At 40.7% G+C, this 16,392-nt stretch overlaps 1 protein-coding gene across 2 annotated transcripts in view; it reads left to right on the top strand.

Moving 5' to 3' along the window:
- The first annotated feature begins 1,653 nt into the window (after positions 1-1,653).
- LOC136298797 (septin-2) overlaps positions 1,654-16,392 on the top strand; it is a 35,195-nt gene continuing 20,456 nt past the window's right edge. For both annotated transcript variants that reach the window (XM_066199803.1, XM_066199802.1), the window contains exons 1-7: positions 1,654-1,730; positions 6,540-6,591; positions 7,677-7,776; positions 9,228-9,314; positions 9,911-10,034; positions 14,440-14,574; positions 15,042-15,159. In XM_066199803.1, coding sequence (XP_066055900.1) covers positions 6,565-6,591; positions 7,677-7,776; positions 9,228-9,314; positions 9,911-10,034; positions 14,440-14,574; positions 15,042-15,159 — 591 coding nt within the window. In that variant the 5' untranslated portion in view covers positions 1,654-1,730; positions 6,540-6,564. The remainder of the gene's footprint in view (positions 1,731-6,539; positions 6,592-7,676; positions 7,777-9,227; positions 9,315-9,910; positions 10,035-14,439; positions 14,575-15,041; positions 15,160-16,392) is intronic.

Consider the following 16,392-nt stretch of genomic DNA (forward strand, 5'->3'; position numbering starts at 1 on the left):
CTTTTCCTAAGCATCTGCTCCTGGGCACTGCAGGGGCACGGCACTGCCTAGGACTGACCCATACTCTTACCCCAAGTGCCCTCCCTTACATCACTTTCTGGCCTAATGGCACTTCTTTGGAAGGACTGTTGCTTCCCTGAACATTTTGTGTGACAATTGGTCAGCGATCTGATTCAGCCGTGACTCGGGAAAATTATTGGCATGCCTCAAGAGCGAAGGATTTGAAATTTCTGGAGACTCTTTCACCCCTTGCACTAAATCCTGCCGAAGGAAAGGAGTGACAGTCATGGGAAAGCACAGCCTTCCACATGTCTCTGTGCTGATGGCACTCTGTAGTTCGGCATTGTTTGTGCCAATTTCTTCAAATACTAAGCAGTTGTTTGCAATAGCAGTGCATGCAAAACCTTGTGTCCATCACAGTGTTCTAATTTAGTGAAAGAACGGCCACAGTTGTTGCCCTGGTGATAGTAGAAAACACCTATGCAGAAATCCATGGAATAATTTAAAATAAAACCTTAATTTCTAAGGAAGACTGAAATGCCATCTTTTGACTCCTCCAGGAAGGGTGTATCAGAACTGCGAGTTATAACATTACATTTTGTCCTAGGAAATAGAACTTGCTTGTGCTTTCACTGGCTTTTATCTTGTTCTTACTCAGATCCCATCAATGCTCAGTTGATAATATGAGCACAATGTGAATTGCAAATAAAACCAGTCTGCCCTCAACAGCATTTGTTTCACTTCCACATTTTCCTGTTATGAGATGCAACCCTGTTTGCTTAATGGATGGGAATACAGACACATGAGAAATGTGTCTCTTGGTATTCAGAATTTTAAATCAAAAGATTTGCTGCTAGGTCACACGTACAAGCTGCCCTCTCAAAATGTGTGGATGGATGTCTAGGAACTTTCCTGAGCACAGTTCTTGCGGCTGAAGCTCGGAAAAAGCCCTTCCAGTACTTCTGCTAATACGCGTTTGTTTCCAGTGTTGCATTTAGAGTTTGGGCTGTGTAACACTGTTTCATGTGAGAAAGTGCTCTGTTTCTGTAATCTATCTGTAGGTATCGGTTACACCCCAGGTTTGCCTGCTGGAGTCCCTGACACCTCAGAGGAGCTGCAGGCGAGAACCCCACTCGGCCCTTGAGCGGTGAGAGAGACCAAGGCTCTCACAGAAACACCTCCAGAGGAACAGCTGTGAGGGCAGGGAACAGCGTACGTAAACCAAGCACCTTGGATCTTTTGTTCGGGAGAGGGATCTGCTTCATGTGTGAATGAGCATCTGCAGACCAACCAGGCCGGTGTTACACACTGCATTGCTGTCAAACAGCACAAAGTTTAAGCTCGAGTTCCCCCCGGTTATCACACCAGCCAGGTTTTCCACTGAGGAGTATCGCTAGAACTCGCTGTAAGTGGAGCAATCCCGAAACAATCTTTGGGTAGAAAACAGAAACCAAACCATTAAGTGTAGATGTGGCACTTCTGAACACGGTTTGGCGGCGGCCCTGGCCCGCGGGCCGCCATGGCCGCGCCCGGCGGGGCGGGCGGAGGACGCTCCGTCCCTCCTCTCGCTGCTCCCGGCACCGCCTCTCGCTGCTGTCTCCGGCAGGGCCCGGACCATAGAGTGGCGCGGGGTAGGCGGGCGCTCTGCCGAGGGGGCTGGTGGGATGCGGGAGGGCCGTGGGGCGGAGCGGCGGATCGCGGCCTGGCGGCGGGAGCGGCCGCGGCCTCAGGTGAGCGCCGGGAAGGGGCCGCTTACCCCGCGGCGGCGGCGCCTCCGCCCCGCAGCGCTGCCGGGGCTCCCCCGTGCCGGGCACGGCCTCGGCGCTGCCTCCCGCCGCCGCCTGCGGGGGGATGGTGCAGCCGCCGTGTGGGGACGGGAGAAGTGCACAGCCGGGCTCAGGAGCCCCGGGACGCCGCGGTCGGGCCGGTTCGCGCACACTTTCATTTTTTATTTTAAAGCAAGGCGAGGATTAATTGGAGCTGTGACAAGGCCGCGGTGCTGGGGTAGCCGGAGATGCGAGGAGAGGATGGAGCAGGAAGTGCTGTCCCCACCAGGCATTCCTGGGATGTTTTTAAAATAGCAGCTCCCACCGTGGGATTGGGAGCCGGGGGTGCGGCGGGGGAGGCACAGAGCGACTGTACCTGCTCTGGAAACACACCGAATCCCTGCTTTACCTTCTTTTATTTTTGTCATTAATTGTTGTTCACGTGTGGGTCAGAGACTTCATGGCATCGTGAGACTTAAGCATGACTTGGGAATGATTTAAATACAAACTTAGCAGCTTGCTGTGCGTTGGCAGTCTGTACACGGTTATGCTTAAGCTCTGTGGGCGTGAGGCAGAGCTGCCTGTTTCCTGATGGGTGATCGTGGCTAATATGTTTATCTTTTTAATTTTAAAAAGCCCCTGTGTTTGACAATTATAAGTCCGTTTAACAGTGCTTTTTGACACAGTAACTCGGCAAAAATACTGTCAAAAGCTGCTTGCATAGAAACAACATCATCCCTAAAACTGATCGTTTACAAGAACGGTATCACTGCCTCCTTTGTGCGTTTCAAGTAACTGTATTCATTGAAAAAAAAAACAGTGTGAAAGGAAGTTGTTTAGAATCATATGTTAGCGTTGAAATGGAACTTTAAATAAAATATTTAGGATTAGAGCTTTAGGTTTGTGCATTGCTTTTTCTTGACCTTTTAAGAATAGTGCTCACTCAGGTGTTTGAACTCTTGCTCAGTCCTTGTTCCTTTTGCTGTGTTTGTGGGTGCTGTAGTGTCTCAGGCATGTTCCAAATTTTGATGCATTCCCAGCAGTAATCCCTGTACCGTTTCTTTGGTTCAAATACAATACCAGAAGGAAGCCTGTAGAACTTACGGGGCTATGAACATCAGTTCCAAGCCAGAGCAGTGGCTCACACTTAGTGTGGTCTGTCTGCAAAGGTCACAGCAGGGTTGTCGCAGTTTCTGTAAATTCCGTGTTTGTTGGAAGTGATACAGTCATTTTCCTGAATAAGAGTAAAGCAGAATTGTTAGTGTGTAGAAGTGCATTCATATTTCTAATGAAGAAAAATGAAATCACCTGGGATTGTTGATCTAGAGGGAGTGAGGGGAGGGGATTTCCCACAGTGGAGGTGAGGATGTGCCAGGAACAAAGTATGGCACACACTTGTTTGCACTATGAGTCACAGAATCATGCATTTTTTTTCTATTATTATTGATGTGACTCAATATTTGACACTTCTTCCTTGGGTTTTGTAGTTCTTTTAGCGAGAAACCACAAATACTGCTGTATTACAGACATATCTTGCTGTTTCTGTCTGCTTTAATTCTGAAAAGTTCAGAATGCTGATGTCATCGAGACCAATTCCAGCACTGGGAAACCTCTTTAAGTCTTTACTCCTGTCTGTGGCTATTAAATACTGTAAAAAAAAATTTATCTGAGTTCTGTAGCCTCTGATGGAAAGAAAGAAGCCTCATTTAAGAAATCAGGAGGGCTGTTCTGCTTGTGGAGATGGTTGTAAGGTCACTCTGAAGGGATTATTTAAAAATGTTGTTTAATATCCTTATATGGACACACTCTTTGTACATGTTCAGTGGTGGTTTCTTTGTGCTGGTTCCTATTAAGAGGCTCCCAGTCTGCCTGTTCCTCACAGTTTACTTCTTGCATCCTGACAGGAACAAAGGAAATGACCCATTTTCCTTCCCCTCTCTTTCTCTCTCACCAGAACACTGTTCTTAGCAGAGGACGGTGGGATGGCACGTTCCAGCTGCAGCTGAACTCGGTGGCACTTTGCTCCTTTGCATTGCCAGCATCCTATTGTTCAGGATAGGAATTTGTTGGAATCCAAAATGAAACTGTGTTTTGTTATCCGCTGTTCAAAACCAGATTTGGACATTCCTGTGCTGCAGCACACTGTCCCTTTTTTTCTGCTAGGCCTGCTAAGTAGGGCCTAGCATTATTTACAGATAAAGTTTCACTGCTTTTTGCAAGTTGTTGCAGATGTATCTTATCTATTCCTTTCTCCTTGAACTGTTTTGTATGTGCTGTTTTGCTTATCTCGTACTGATTGAAAGAGTACTTTGAAAATCTAAAGAAAACAGAACAGATACAGCTCTTGCTCTGGTTTGCCTTAGTTGTGGGGGTTCTTTACACATTTTGTTCTGGACAATTGACAAGAAATTAGATGTTACAATTTCCAGGTGTGGGAACTACCCAGAGCGTTGTCAGAGACTCAGCTTCACGTTGTTTTGGTGTTTGAGTCAGCTGTGTGCAGACAGAGCTGTGCGTTTCTGTGGCCACTGATGCGCAGCCGGGACTGGTCCAGTGCCAAGCTCCCACTTGTGAGCAGTGCTGGGAGTGCTGTGGTTGTTTGGTGCTGTAAGAAGATGTAACATTTTGTTAATTCCAAGGTTTTGGTTTGTACTGTGTGGTAAAGCTTCGGGAAGGCAGCACATGGTCATCCGGGGAAGCTGTTTGGTGGAATGATTTTCGAGGAAACCTCATGAGGGCAGTATTAGGAATTGCAAAATGTCAAGGCTCAGCAACTGAGCTCCCAAATGAACCCCGGTGCCTCAAGTGTTGTAGAACAGCAGGCGTTTCTGTGGGTTTTGTTGTTGTTGTTGAGGTAACTTTTAGCTGGCACATTTCTATTTTAACAAAAGACCTTGGGAGATTACTAACTGGAAGTGTGAGCTGCAGTCATGATGTGATCAGAGCAGCTGGGCTGCTGCTTTGGCTACAGCAACTTTTCAGTCAGAGTAAGACACAGGGTGATGTGGTTTGCCTTGCAGGAAACAGGTTTTGTAAGCTGTATTTGTGAAACACATGGTTTTATGAAAGAAATGTTCTTTATGAGATGACAGACTAATTTTGAAGCTGAATGTGTCATAACCAGTTGACAACAATCTTGACTCTTCTGCTTTTTAATCAAATAACTTGAGTAATGCTACAAGTGGGATGGGACTATCCTGTCAGTTTAAAGCAGGAGTAGGGAATTTGCCATGCATATTGAAACCTGAATCATTCCCCTGTCTCTCCTTTATCTAGAGACAGTGGGCCTGGGTGACTTCTCTGGCATTACTGTGAGAAATGGGTCAGGTATATCTACATCAGCACTCAGTAACTAGGAGCTTTTCTAAACTCTTGAACTATGTTACTAATTTTATTGACAAGGTGACAACAGAGGTTTCCAAACTTAGAAACAAGATGTCAACAGAGCAATGAGTTACTTCTGTCAGGGAGATTGTGAGTGTCTTTAAGGATCTGTGACAATGGTTGGCTGGAGGCTGGAATGAGCCTTTGCATGCTGGTCAAAGGAAAGCAAGCTCTGGTTTTCAAAACCATTCTTAAGGGATGTTTTCCAGAATGTTTTGAGGAATACACAATTAGAGGCTGACAGAAGATGATTAGAATCAGGACCTCCCTATTTTCCTGGCAATGGATGCATTGGACTTTCATTGGTAACCAAATGAGCTGGGTATGGGGGAAAAGTAGTTGGAGGAGGAAAAAAACAACTTTCCTTGCTCATAGGGTAGCTGGTACCTGCAGAGCTGCCAGGATTTAAAATGCCTGCTGCGGGGCAAATGAAATACCATGGGATCTGGAGATCTGTTTTCTTTGAAACTCCAAGCGGCAATTACGCTAGCTCCGACTTTTCCTTCAGTCCAGAGCTTGGTGTGTCTCTGCCAGGATTTGACTGTCAAACTGCCAGTGTCAGAAACTGGACTGTATCCTGCTAAAATGACTTGTGCTACCCAACAGGAAAGTCTGAACACACAGGTGCCTGCATAGGTCACTTCCCTGCTTTCCCAGGCCAAGAGCTGCGTTGTCAACAAAGCAAGCTGTGAAGTGCTCCTGCCGCTTCTGCGTTTCCCGTCCCTGCTCTGGGGCTGCTCTAAATGAAAGGGCCTTGCTATTGCCCTGATAACTAATCTATAGCACAGCTAACATCCTTGAGTAAAGAGATAAGGGCTTGCCAAAGTCCAGCTGTTCTGGGTGTCTGAAACTGAAGAACAAATCTCTTTTGATAGTCCTTCACACTGGCATGAATTCTTGTGTTTGGCATGGGTTAGCCAAGTGTAGTGTCCTATCCAGCAGCAGCACTTTGAAGTCACTGAAAATAATGTTCTGACCCTTACTGGGAATCATGTAGGTGTCCTGTTCTCATGAGAAGTTTTGGATGTGGTAATAATTCTCAAATGTAATGTTTGGACAACATTTGCATTACATTCACCTATCTGTGAACCATCCTTCTATAAAGACAGGATGGGTGAAAGTTGTTATGATACTAAATTTTAATATTTTGCATTTTAAAGGAATATTTCTGTGTTAAAATTTTAAAGTATTTAAATGAAGTACTCCTGTGATTTATTTAAGAAGGAAGACATTTTGATTATGGCTTGTTTGTTCTGGTAATCCTTGAGTATGTGACATTTCATTCTACTAGGATAAAATGTGATTATTACATGCAGTTTATCAGTTCAAAATTAAAAGTAATGTGATCTTCAAGTCAGCTGACATGCACTATGGCTTTTTTTCTTCCAGTGTCTGAAACTTGAAGTGAAGAAACATGTCTCAGTCAGGTGAAAAAGTGAAGGTAAAGAGATGGCTGCGTAGCCAAAATTTTGTTTAGACTCTGTTCAGCTTCTGAAAACATATGTAGTTTTACTGCAGTGCTGAGATTGTGAATGAATTATTGCTTCAGATGTGTTTCTTAAAAGGAACTGCTTAGTAGAAATTGAGGTTGTATGTGATCCTAGTGACAGACTTTCTGGTGTTCACCAGACATTCAGTCTCTGCTTACAAAGTTAAAATTGTACCTTCACCTATGGAAATTTCATGACAAACCTTCATTTCTAATGGTTTTGCCCACCTGGATGGGCTTTAAAAGGGTTGTTAGCAAATAAATAATTACCTTTTAAGTGATTTCCCATGTATCCCCCCACGCTGCTGGAAGTGTATGGCGTTGTAAAAAACCTGTTCTCATCATAAACTCATCTGTGAAGAAGACATCTGCTTCCAGGTAGCCCATAGGTCCCTAAATCAGGTGGCTGCAGTTCTTATTTAGGCTCCTGTTAGATTTTCAGTCAAGGGTAACAGATGGTGGAGCAGACTGCCCTGTTTATAGCCCTGTCTCTTTGATAAGTTTTTCAGGCGTGTTTCTTTTTCCTGCTTTTGTGTTGGAAGTTAAAGATTGTGAAGATAGGTGAATAATTTAGCGAGCAAAAGATCCATCTCTGTGTGATTGTATCTCAGTAATCCCCCCATTAGTACAATGTTCTTGGTTTTTACCTGTAAGCATATCCATTATTTTTATAGAAGACTGTAGCAGCAGACACCAAATTTGAACAGAATTTTTTTTTGTGCTGTATTTATTTATTAAAGATTAATAATAGTGTGTTCTTGCAAGCTTGCAGATTTTAATTTTTATGTTATCCAAGGGGAGACTTTTGTTTGTGTAGCTCAAGGTACTTATCTGATTTCTATTTATATCAGCCTGCTTGGTAAATGAGCCCTTTCAAGGTCTATGCCTTGCAATTGCAGCAAAAATTCTTTCAATCTCTATTCTTTCTTGTGCTTTTTATACCCTTGCACTTTATTGTGTAGAAACAAGTAAACTCTTTTTCAGCTTTTTTGGGGAAAAGGGATCTCATTTATATTCAACTTTTGTTTTCTTGTCAGTTTTCCGACTCAGCAGGCTATGTGGGGTTTGCTAATCTGCCCAACCAGGTTCACAGGAAATCTGTGAAGAAGGGATTTGAATTCACACTCATGGTGGTTGGTAAGTGAGTTCTTTAAGTATTTTTGACTGTTATACAACAACAACATTTCTTTCACATGGATGCATACATCTTCCTACTTAGCAATTGACTTACCCAGTAGAGAAAGCTTTGAACCTCTGTACACTTTTTAATTACATCTGTTACTATTTAGTCATGTTTAGTAGGAGGGAGTATTTGTAGTGAATAAAAATGATGACTTGGAGCCAACAGGACATTTTTGCATTCCTAATTCATGGTCAGATGACAGGGGTGGTTGATTAATCTTTCTTTCACTCTGGTTTCCCCGTTGAAGGCATGACTGCCCATGGTGAGTATCTTGCTGTTGAAATGGAGATGCTGCTGTTGTTTTCTGCTGTTCTGTACTGACTCACTCTGATGTCAGAGATAAACCTGTAATTCTCCTGTTCTGTCCATGAGCACCCCTGAATCTCTTTGATGGAGAGTCCTTTAGGCACCAAGCTCTTCCAAGTGTTGCATTATGTTTACATTTAATCAGTTTAAAGGTGTGCAAGGGCAAAGGGAGTCCACAGTACTGTCACCCTTTTGTAGCAGTTAGTGAAAAATGAACATGTGCTCTGTAGTACCATTTGGGATTACTTGGTGACAGTATTCAGCAGTGTTTGTAAGATAAATAGGTAATTTGTGATAATTGTGGAGTTCTTGTGTCATGTAGTTTGTGATGAGAAATACAGATAAGTTTTTCATCTCTAACATCAGGTTAGTAGCATCTAAAATAAGACAGCCAGTTGGTCTAAATACTGGCTCCTTCGATTCCTTGAGTTAGGAAACAAGTGATTTTTTTTTTGAAACTCAGATTTAGTAGTTAAATTTACATATTTAACTTCATTACTTAGATGTAGGACAAAATTTGTATCATTTGAAGTTACAGAATTATTAAACTTCTCAGGTGAATTTTGAATAATTTGCTTTATGATTTTCAGTTTCATACAACCTATATGGGCTTAACTGTAAGGGTGTAAAACTTGACTATTAGTTTGGGATTGCTAATTCATTCATCTTCCCAGCAATGTTCCAGGTTCAATTTCTAGCTTAGGAAAACCTTCAAGCTCTCAGAAATTTTCAGCAGGAGAGTTACAGCTCCTGGTTTTGTAAGCTTAAATGAAAAAAGCTGTAATTTCCCTCAAGTAACTGAACTATCTCTAGATCTATAGTCCAAGTGCTGTATGACCTTTCAGCTTTTATTATGACATCTATTACAGTAAACTTACAATTTTCATGTAACATTTATGAAAACACTGGCGACTTGTTTTTCCGGTGTTTTCAGAGTGCTTAGCTGAACCTTTGATGTTTTTATATCAAAAGCTAGGGTGGATCCTGATGAACAAATTATTTTTCCTCCATAATGCGGGCGGGGAGAAAGACAAGGTGCTTTAAAAATCTTGGAATAAAAAGTGTATATACTTAATAACCTGAATTATTTTGTTTGTAGGTGAGTCTGGCTTAGGAAAATCCACTTTAATTAACAGTCTGTTCCTGACTGATCTTTATCCAGAACGTTATATTCCTGGAGCTGCAGGTAATTGTGGTTTTGCAGTTCCTCTGTCACACTCCACCCTATAAAATTTCATGTTCTTTCAGTTAATATTGCTTCATTCTTCACTCATTACACCACTTTGTCATGCTGTATTTAAATTTTCTAAATTGTGTTTTGTTGAGCTGTCATTTTCTAATTTAGATTTCTGTTTCAAGACATCCTTTGTTTCTTTATCAGTAGCTATTGAAAAGAGCCAGCTCCCAAACCTTTTAGGTATCAATATACCTAAATGTGTTTTTGCTCTAATCCCCATTTCTTCTTACTGCTTTTTGTCTGTAGTGGCTTAAATCCCTATTAGAGGTGTAAATAACCCTTTGACAAAGAATCTCTTGAGTATTTGGATTTTATTTTTGCATATTGTCATAAATAAATCCATGGTTTAGTTCATTGTTTCTTGTTTACTTACCAAAACGTGATGTTAAATTCTGCTTACTACTTTGTGTATTTTGATAAACTATTTTATGTCATGCCGGTTACAACACACTTGAGCTTGCAGTTCCTCCTGTCTTGCGCTCTGCTGTGGGGGTCTCTGCAGGAATTGATAGGCAAATAACAATCCCAATGTTCCTTTATTTTAGAGAAAATAGAGAGAACAGTTCAAATCGAAGCTTCTACAGTAGAGATAGAGGAGCGAGGGGTGAAGCTGCGTTTAACTGTAGTTGACACACCAGGATATGGAGATGCCATTAACAGCCAGGACTGGTATGTGTGTAAATGCTGCTTTGTTCATGAAGTGTGTGTCTTACACAAGTACTGTTCTAGTGGGTCTGGTACTTCCTACAACTCCCAGCTTCAATTTTCTAATCGCTTTTGATGTTTTTAAAAGTTTTGTTGGCTGTGTCTATGACTCTGCCTCAAAATTAACAGCCTCTCCTTCAAAGAGTTTCTCTGAGCACTGCAGTCAGCTTTTTGTCTCTATGGCCATTCCAGTGGGACAAAATTCTGGTGGGGGGAAACTTTTTGTCTTTGACTTTCTGTGTCTCTGGCCCATGTAGTTTCCATGTTTTTAAGACAGTTCTTTTCATTCCCTGTCCTCTATATGTACTACCAGCAATTTGGGTAGAATTGGTGTTTTTTTATGATGAAGTTACCACTTGGCTCTCTCTGGCCTAAATACCACTGACAGTCTTTAATGGATGAAATAATTGTCAGCAGGTACACTGGAAAATACACATAATTGCTTTAGCATAGTGATTATGAGGAAAGAAATTTATAAAGCAGCTAGAAAGGAACAGGTAAATTTGTAACAAAGTTAGAATTACTAAGTTCATAAATGTAATTTCCAAATAATCGCATTCAGGTAATTCTCTTTAACTGTGGAAAGCTGATAAATTTTTTCAAATAAAGATGAGATATCCTTACTGGGATGCTTCTAAACTTTGAATTTTCACATGGTTGTCTTCTAAGAAGTGCTGACAATATTTATTTTTCTTCATTTTTAATTATTTTAAATTTAAATTTAAATAATTTTATAATTATTTTAATTATTCTTATTTATTTTTCTTAATTCATAAAGCTAATACAGGTTGATTTGAGTCCTTCACTCTAAGTTAAAGACCAGGAAAGAGATAAATAGCAGATAAAATAAACACATATAATGCTAATAGATAGTTTTGCAGTCTTTCATTGACAGAATGATGTATCTGCAGTGTTCCTATTATCAGACAGTTTTTCTCCTTTCTGTGGTGTAGATGTAGGAACACAGTCAAAGTGAAGGCAGTGAAGTTCTGGAATACACTAAATGAAAGTCTGAAAGTGAAGCTCTAGTGAGATTCTTATTTTCCTCCCACTTTTCCTACTTTAGTAAGTTGAAAAAAATGGAACCTTTGGAATAACACAAAGGCATCTTTCTGGGCTGCATCATGGTCTTGCTTATTTTGTGCACTGTTGACTAGAGCTTCCTTCCGCTGGAGCTGAGAGCTCTGCAGCCTGTGCATTGTGTTATAGAGAGCTCTTCCTGTTGATTGTGTTCTAATGGCCTTTGTTTATTCTGCTCAGATGTTTCTTAGAGACCTACGTGTTCGGATTTTCCCCTTTCTTTCTGGAGGTATTCTGAATAGAATCATTCCATGGTGATTCAGACCTGAGTAGAACAATTTATATGTGATTTTCTGTGACAAATCTGAAACATCGAATACGCTACAGGAACAAATAGTGCTTACATCTTACAAAATAAAAAGATGCAGTTCATGGTGTCTCTTTTGTCTACTTACGTCACATGAAAAGCCTTTCAGCCATGGCAAGTGTCATTTTGACAAAGTCTGTTAATCTTTACAGGATGTCTCAGGGACTTGGATGGACAGACTCTTTGTTTTGAACTGTAGTAAAGACTAACCCAGTGCAACCACCTTCCTTCCTTGGTAGTTCAGAGGAAGGAGCAAGTTCATGTTCTTGAACTTATGTTTGTGTTCAGGAGCATTTACTGCAGTCAAGGTTCAGCAGTAGCTAGTGCTGATGATGATCCAAGCTTTATAAAGCCTCTTTTATGGGAAGGCTGCAATTTGTGCAGACTATTTGTTTTTCGAGGTGACAGATTTTACTAAGGCTCTTTTTTGAACACAGATAAATCAGACTGGCATGGTGTCTCTAGGAGGCAGCGGTGGCTGGGAGTGTTTCAAATATCTTTCTGCTGAGTAGGTTCCCTAATGGCTTTTAATCTCTGTGCATTGATGAAAGGGCTAAATTTTAGTTTGACTTTCATGGATGGGAGCTGAGGTAAATTTTTATCATTTTGTGTCAAAGAAAAAGGACTGATAAGGATTTTGTGCTAGGAGTGTGTCCAGGAGGTCTACTGGACTGGAAAAGCAGCAGTTGTTGGATTGGGAAATTACTTCTTATAGATTAAGCACAACACATTTTCTGAAGTAGTGTAATTCTTGTTTTCTGGATGCTGTACTTAAAACACTATGAAAAGAAGGGTGGAGGTGAAGCACAGTTAACCATGGTGATTTTCTTTAAGATTCTGTGGGAAGCTTTAGTGCTGGATGGAGTTCTGTATTCTAGAATCAGACCCACCCCTAGGATTGCTCGTGGCATCAGTTTAGGGGTTTGGAGAACAGCAAAATTCTTTATAGTGGGAGGTTTGACGCATTCAGCATCTTTCCCTGTGTAAGTACATCGGGATCATGAGAGAAGCATGTCCTTAAAATAACATCTTTCATGAGAAGAGAGGGGATCTAATCAGGGGAGGAAAAAAATTGCTTGATGCTTAGATTTGCTTTGATATCTGGCCTCAAAAAAGTGGTTGAGAAAAACAGACTACAGGTGAACTTGTTAGATGTTGCTGATCACACTCTTGATTTCATCTTGCTTGTGGTGCCACAGGTCATTCTTTGATTGCTGCTCTTTGGCTGCTGCTAAATTCTTTTCTTTTTTTTTTTTTTAAAACTGACTAAGGTTAGATTTTGTGGGTTTTGGCAGCTTGTAATATTCATTTTCCCCCAGTGGGCTTAAATGCAGTGTTTGTGTTGTTTGCTGTTACAATACAGGATGTGCTATCTCCTAAGCAATGACAGCACTGTGGTGTAAGCCAGGTGTTTCCCGGAAATCAGGAGGTACAGGACACTCACACCTTATTTATAGGGAAAATTGTAGCTGTTAGACCTAGGAAACTGCACGTAAACTAATTACATTGCCAGAGAAATGTGTGATAGTTCTTTCCCATTGTTAGTGTTTGGTTTCTGTCCTAATATTTGTATGTCTTCAGTCTTGTTACCTTTTACCAGCTAAGAGAAGTATTGAAGATTAACAGAAACAAAAATGATATTGATGTGTTTTGGCATGTTTAGGTATTAAGATGCAGTTTCCTAATGAGTAGCACCAAGGTCAAAACCCAATAAATTCCATCTTTTGCTTTGTTGTCTTCTGTAATATGACTTAGAACAGCCAAATCTTGCAATGATGTAAATGTGTGTATATATATTCTACTGTGGATTTATTCCTTTTCAATCCAAAAGCTTACTTAGCTTTGGAGAATCAAATTCCCTCCAGAATCTCTTCCATCATTGTTACTTTCTTTCATTATCTCCTTTGCAGCCATGCAGCCCTGGGTCAAATGTTGCTGCCTATTGCACTGTTTGCCAGCATACTCTGTTCATTTTCCAAATTATTAATTTTCTTTTCTGTTATCTGCCGTTTCCTCCTTAAATGTATCTCATCAACTTCGTGCTTTCTCAGCAAAAGAAATAGGGATGTTCCTATTTCTCAAGTTAAGCTTTCTGCTTAGTTTTTTCTCAAGTAGTTTAAGACATGTTCACAATACACAATCATCTGCCTAACCCTATCCACGTCAGCTGCTCATTTCCCTTCCCCTGCAGTACGTCATATAAAGAGTCCTTTTATATTAATGGCGTTTGCAGGTGTCTGCATGCTCTGGAACAGTTTAAACCATCTTAGTTATGCACTGTGTTTTCTTTTCTCTCTCTAGTCACTACTCCCTGTATCTGATTATTCTACGTGATCAGATTTTGTGCTCATTTACTTCTTTGTAGGAATATTTTAAATTGTCTTGAACTAAGTAGGAATTATTTTTCTTTGCCAACAGAAAAGAATTCTGTGAGGTAACAAAAATAGCTTAATAAATCATGTGATGCTTGAGTGCATGACTTGCAAATGTATTTATACTTAATTCAAACAGACTAGAATACCAGAATTTTCATAGGTAACTGTAGAAACCTGGCTTTAGGGTCAGGATTGTAAATCAAGAGGATATCCGGGATATGTCATTTGTCAACCGGTTTAAAAACAAATCCTCAGCCCCTACCCCCAGAAAAAAAGGCAGAAAAATCCTCAATCTTTTGTTCCTGTGTTGTCTCAGCACTTTTTTTCTGAGCTTGCACTTGAACTTTTTATCCAGTGAACAGGGTAACACTTGAAATTGGCTCTAGGCATAAGTTGACACTTGGTGGTTGTTAAGAAAACACCCTTGTGCATTATCAAAATATTTTTCCTCAGTACTAGATAAAATGCTAGGAAGTTGAATTTTTTGTAACAGTGGTGTTTTTAATAAGTGTGTTTCTCCTTCTGTTCTTATCTTTTTCATGATTCTTTCCTTATTATTTAAAGCTGATGTAAGATGCCTCTCTTTCTCCCCCCTCCCATACCACAGCTTCAAAACAATTATCCACTACATCGACAACCAGTTTGAGCGATACCTACATGATGAGAGTGGTCTGAACAGACGCCACATCATTGACAACAGAGTCCACTGCTGCTTCTACTTCATCTCTCCTTTTGGCCATGGGTAAGAAAAAGCTCAAGCTTTTGTGTTTCAGGGAGATGTACCTTCATAACAGTTCATAAATCTTGTTCATTACTTGAACTGGTAACTTAGCAGTAATGTTAATTGAGTTACCAACCTGTCAGTTAGGCAGTGCAATTAAAACAGACTTTGGAGATTAGTGCTCTCCTTTACTTTGTCCTCTTTGGCATTTAATATTGTTTCAAGGCAGTCAGCGCTGCATTGTTTATCACCCATCCTCTTCATTGTATAGTGGCAATTCTAATTATAACTTTGCACAACCAAGTTGATAAAAGCTTGCTTAATGCTTAATTTTTTATGAAATAATATGGCTTAATTTATTATGAAAATACTGTTTATGTGGACACTTGAAATAAATAATTTTTAATACATTTAGTCTGTTACGAAACAAATGACACAAGACCTCATGCTTATTTTAAATCTTTTTTTTCCCCCCTGCTTGTTTGCAGACTGAAGCCATTAGATGTAGAGTTCATGAAGGCTCTTCATGGAAAAGTCAACATTGTCCCTGTGATTGCCAAGGCTGACACCCTGACGCTGAAGGAGAGGGAGAGGCTGAAGAGAAGAGTAGGTCTAACTCTTGATCATGAGAACAGAGCAACCCATACAATGTTAAAGCCAAATACAAAGTAATTTCAGACTGAAGAGGGGTGAATGATATTGGCCAAGGACCTAATCTTCCCATCTCACACTTCAGGTGTGAGGTGGGAATTTTTCACTGAAGTCTGATGTGCTTTGCCAGTTCCACTTGCTAAGAATGTGGCTGTTCTTGGCTTCATCTTAGCACAGCAGGGCACCCAGTAGGGCAGGTTTAAGCAACACGGTTTGTAACAAGGGTTCAGACAATCCTGAAAGGAGAAGTGGAGATGTTTCAGACTGGCTCTGAGAGAGCAGTGGCCTGAGTGCCCCTTAGTGCTGGGAGTGCAGTAGGTGTGTTCTGAGGGCGTATCTTCAGTTTCATACAGAAGGTACTTGGGTTGGGCACTCTGCTGCATGGTTTGTAGCAAGATGTGGTTGGAAACGTTTAAAATAAGTGCCCCTGTGATACAAACTAAAACACCAATACAGAGACGGGACAGTTGGGTTAATATGTGAGCAGGATGCTTTTCTGACTCCACTGTTATGAGATAATGCATGCTGTTGTGTGAAGATTTTTCCTGCTGGGTTATCTGTTCCTCTGAAACACCAGGATGTACTCAGGGTTGCAGTGGAGACAGTCTGTCTTTCCAGACAGTGGTACTAAAATCATTCTTTGCTTTGCAAGGTTTAATTGGCATCTTGAAATTTTGGGTTTTGACAAACCTTTCCAAGATAGCCCAGCTTTTGACAAATATGACATTGTAGTGAATTCAATGGAATAGTGTCAATACTTGTGGCTGTACAAGTCTTTAACCTTAAACTGAATTTCCATTTTATCGCATCATCTGAGCAATGAATGTGAATATTTAATCTGTTCTGGTTTATTCTCTTTGATTGAGAATGACTTTGTGCACCTTGTTAAAGGAATAGGTAGGTGGTGTGATTGTATTATGTATTCTTACAGGTGGTCCAGTAAAATTTGAGATCACAAGTTTTGTCAGATTCAATTGACTCAAAACCAGTACAGTAATTTGTAAAATTATTGGGTTTGAACCCAGCAAAGCCTATGAATTTTTACAAATTTAATGACTTCCCCCTTGAGTAGTGTGGAGATAATTAGTACTTCTACACTGCAGTCTGTATTTTACACCAGACTTAACCTTTTCATGCTAAGATATCTTTTATATTACATTTTCATGCAGGGCATAACAGCTGTTTTGA

The sequence above is a fragment of the Chamaea fasciata genome, unplaced genomic scaffold (genome assembly GCF_029207755.1).
Source record: "Chamaea fasciata isolate MVZ Bird 193981 ecotype frontalis unplaced genomic scaffold, bChaFas1.0.hap1 SCAF_18, whole genome shotgun sequence".
NCBI classification, from domain to species: Eukaryota; Metazoa; Chordata; class Aves; order Passeriformes; family Sylviidae; genus Chamaea; species Chamaea fasciata.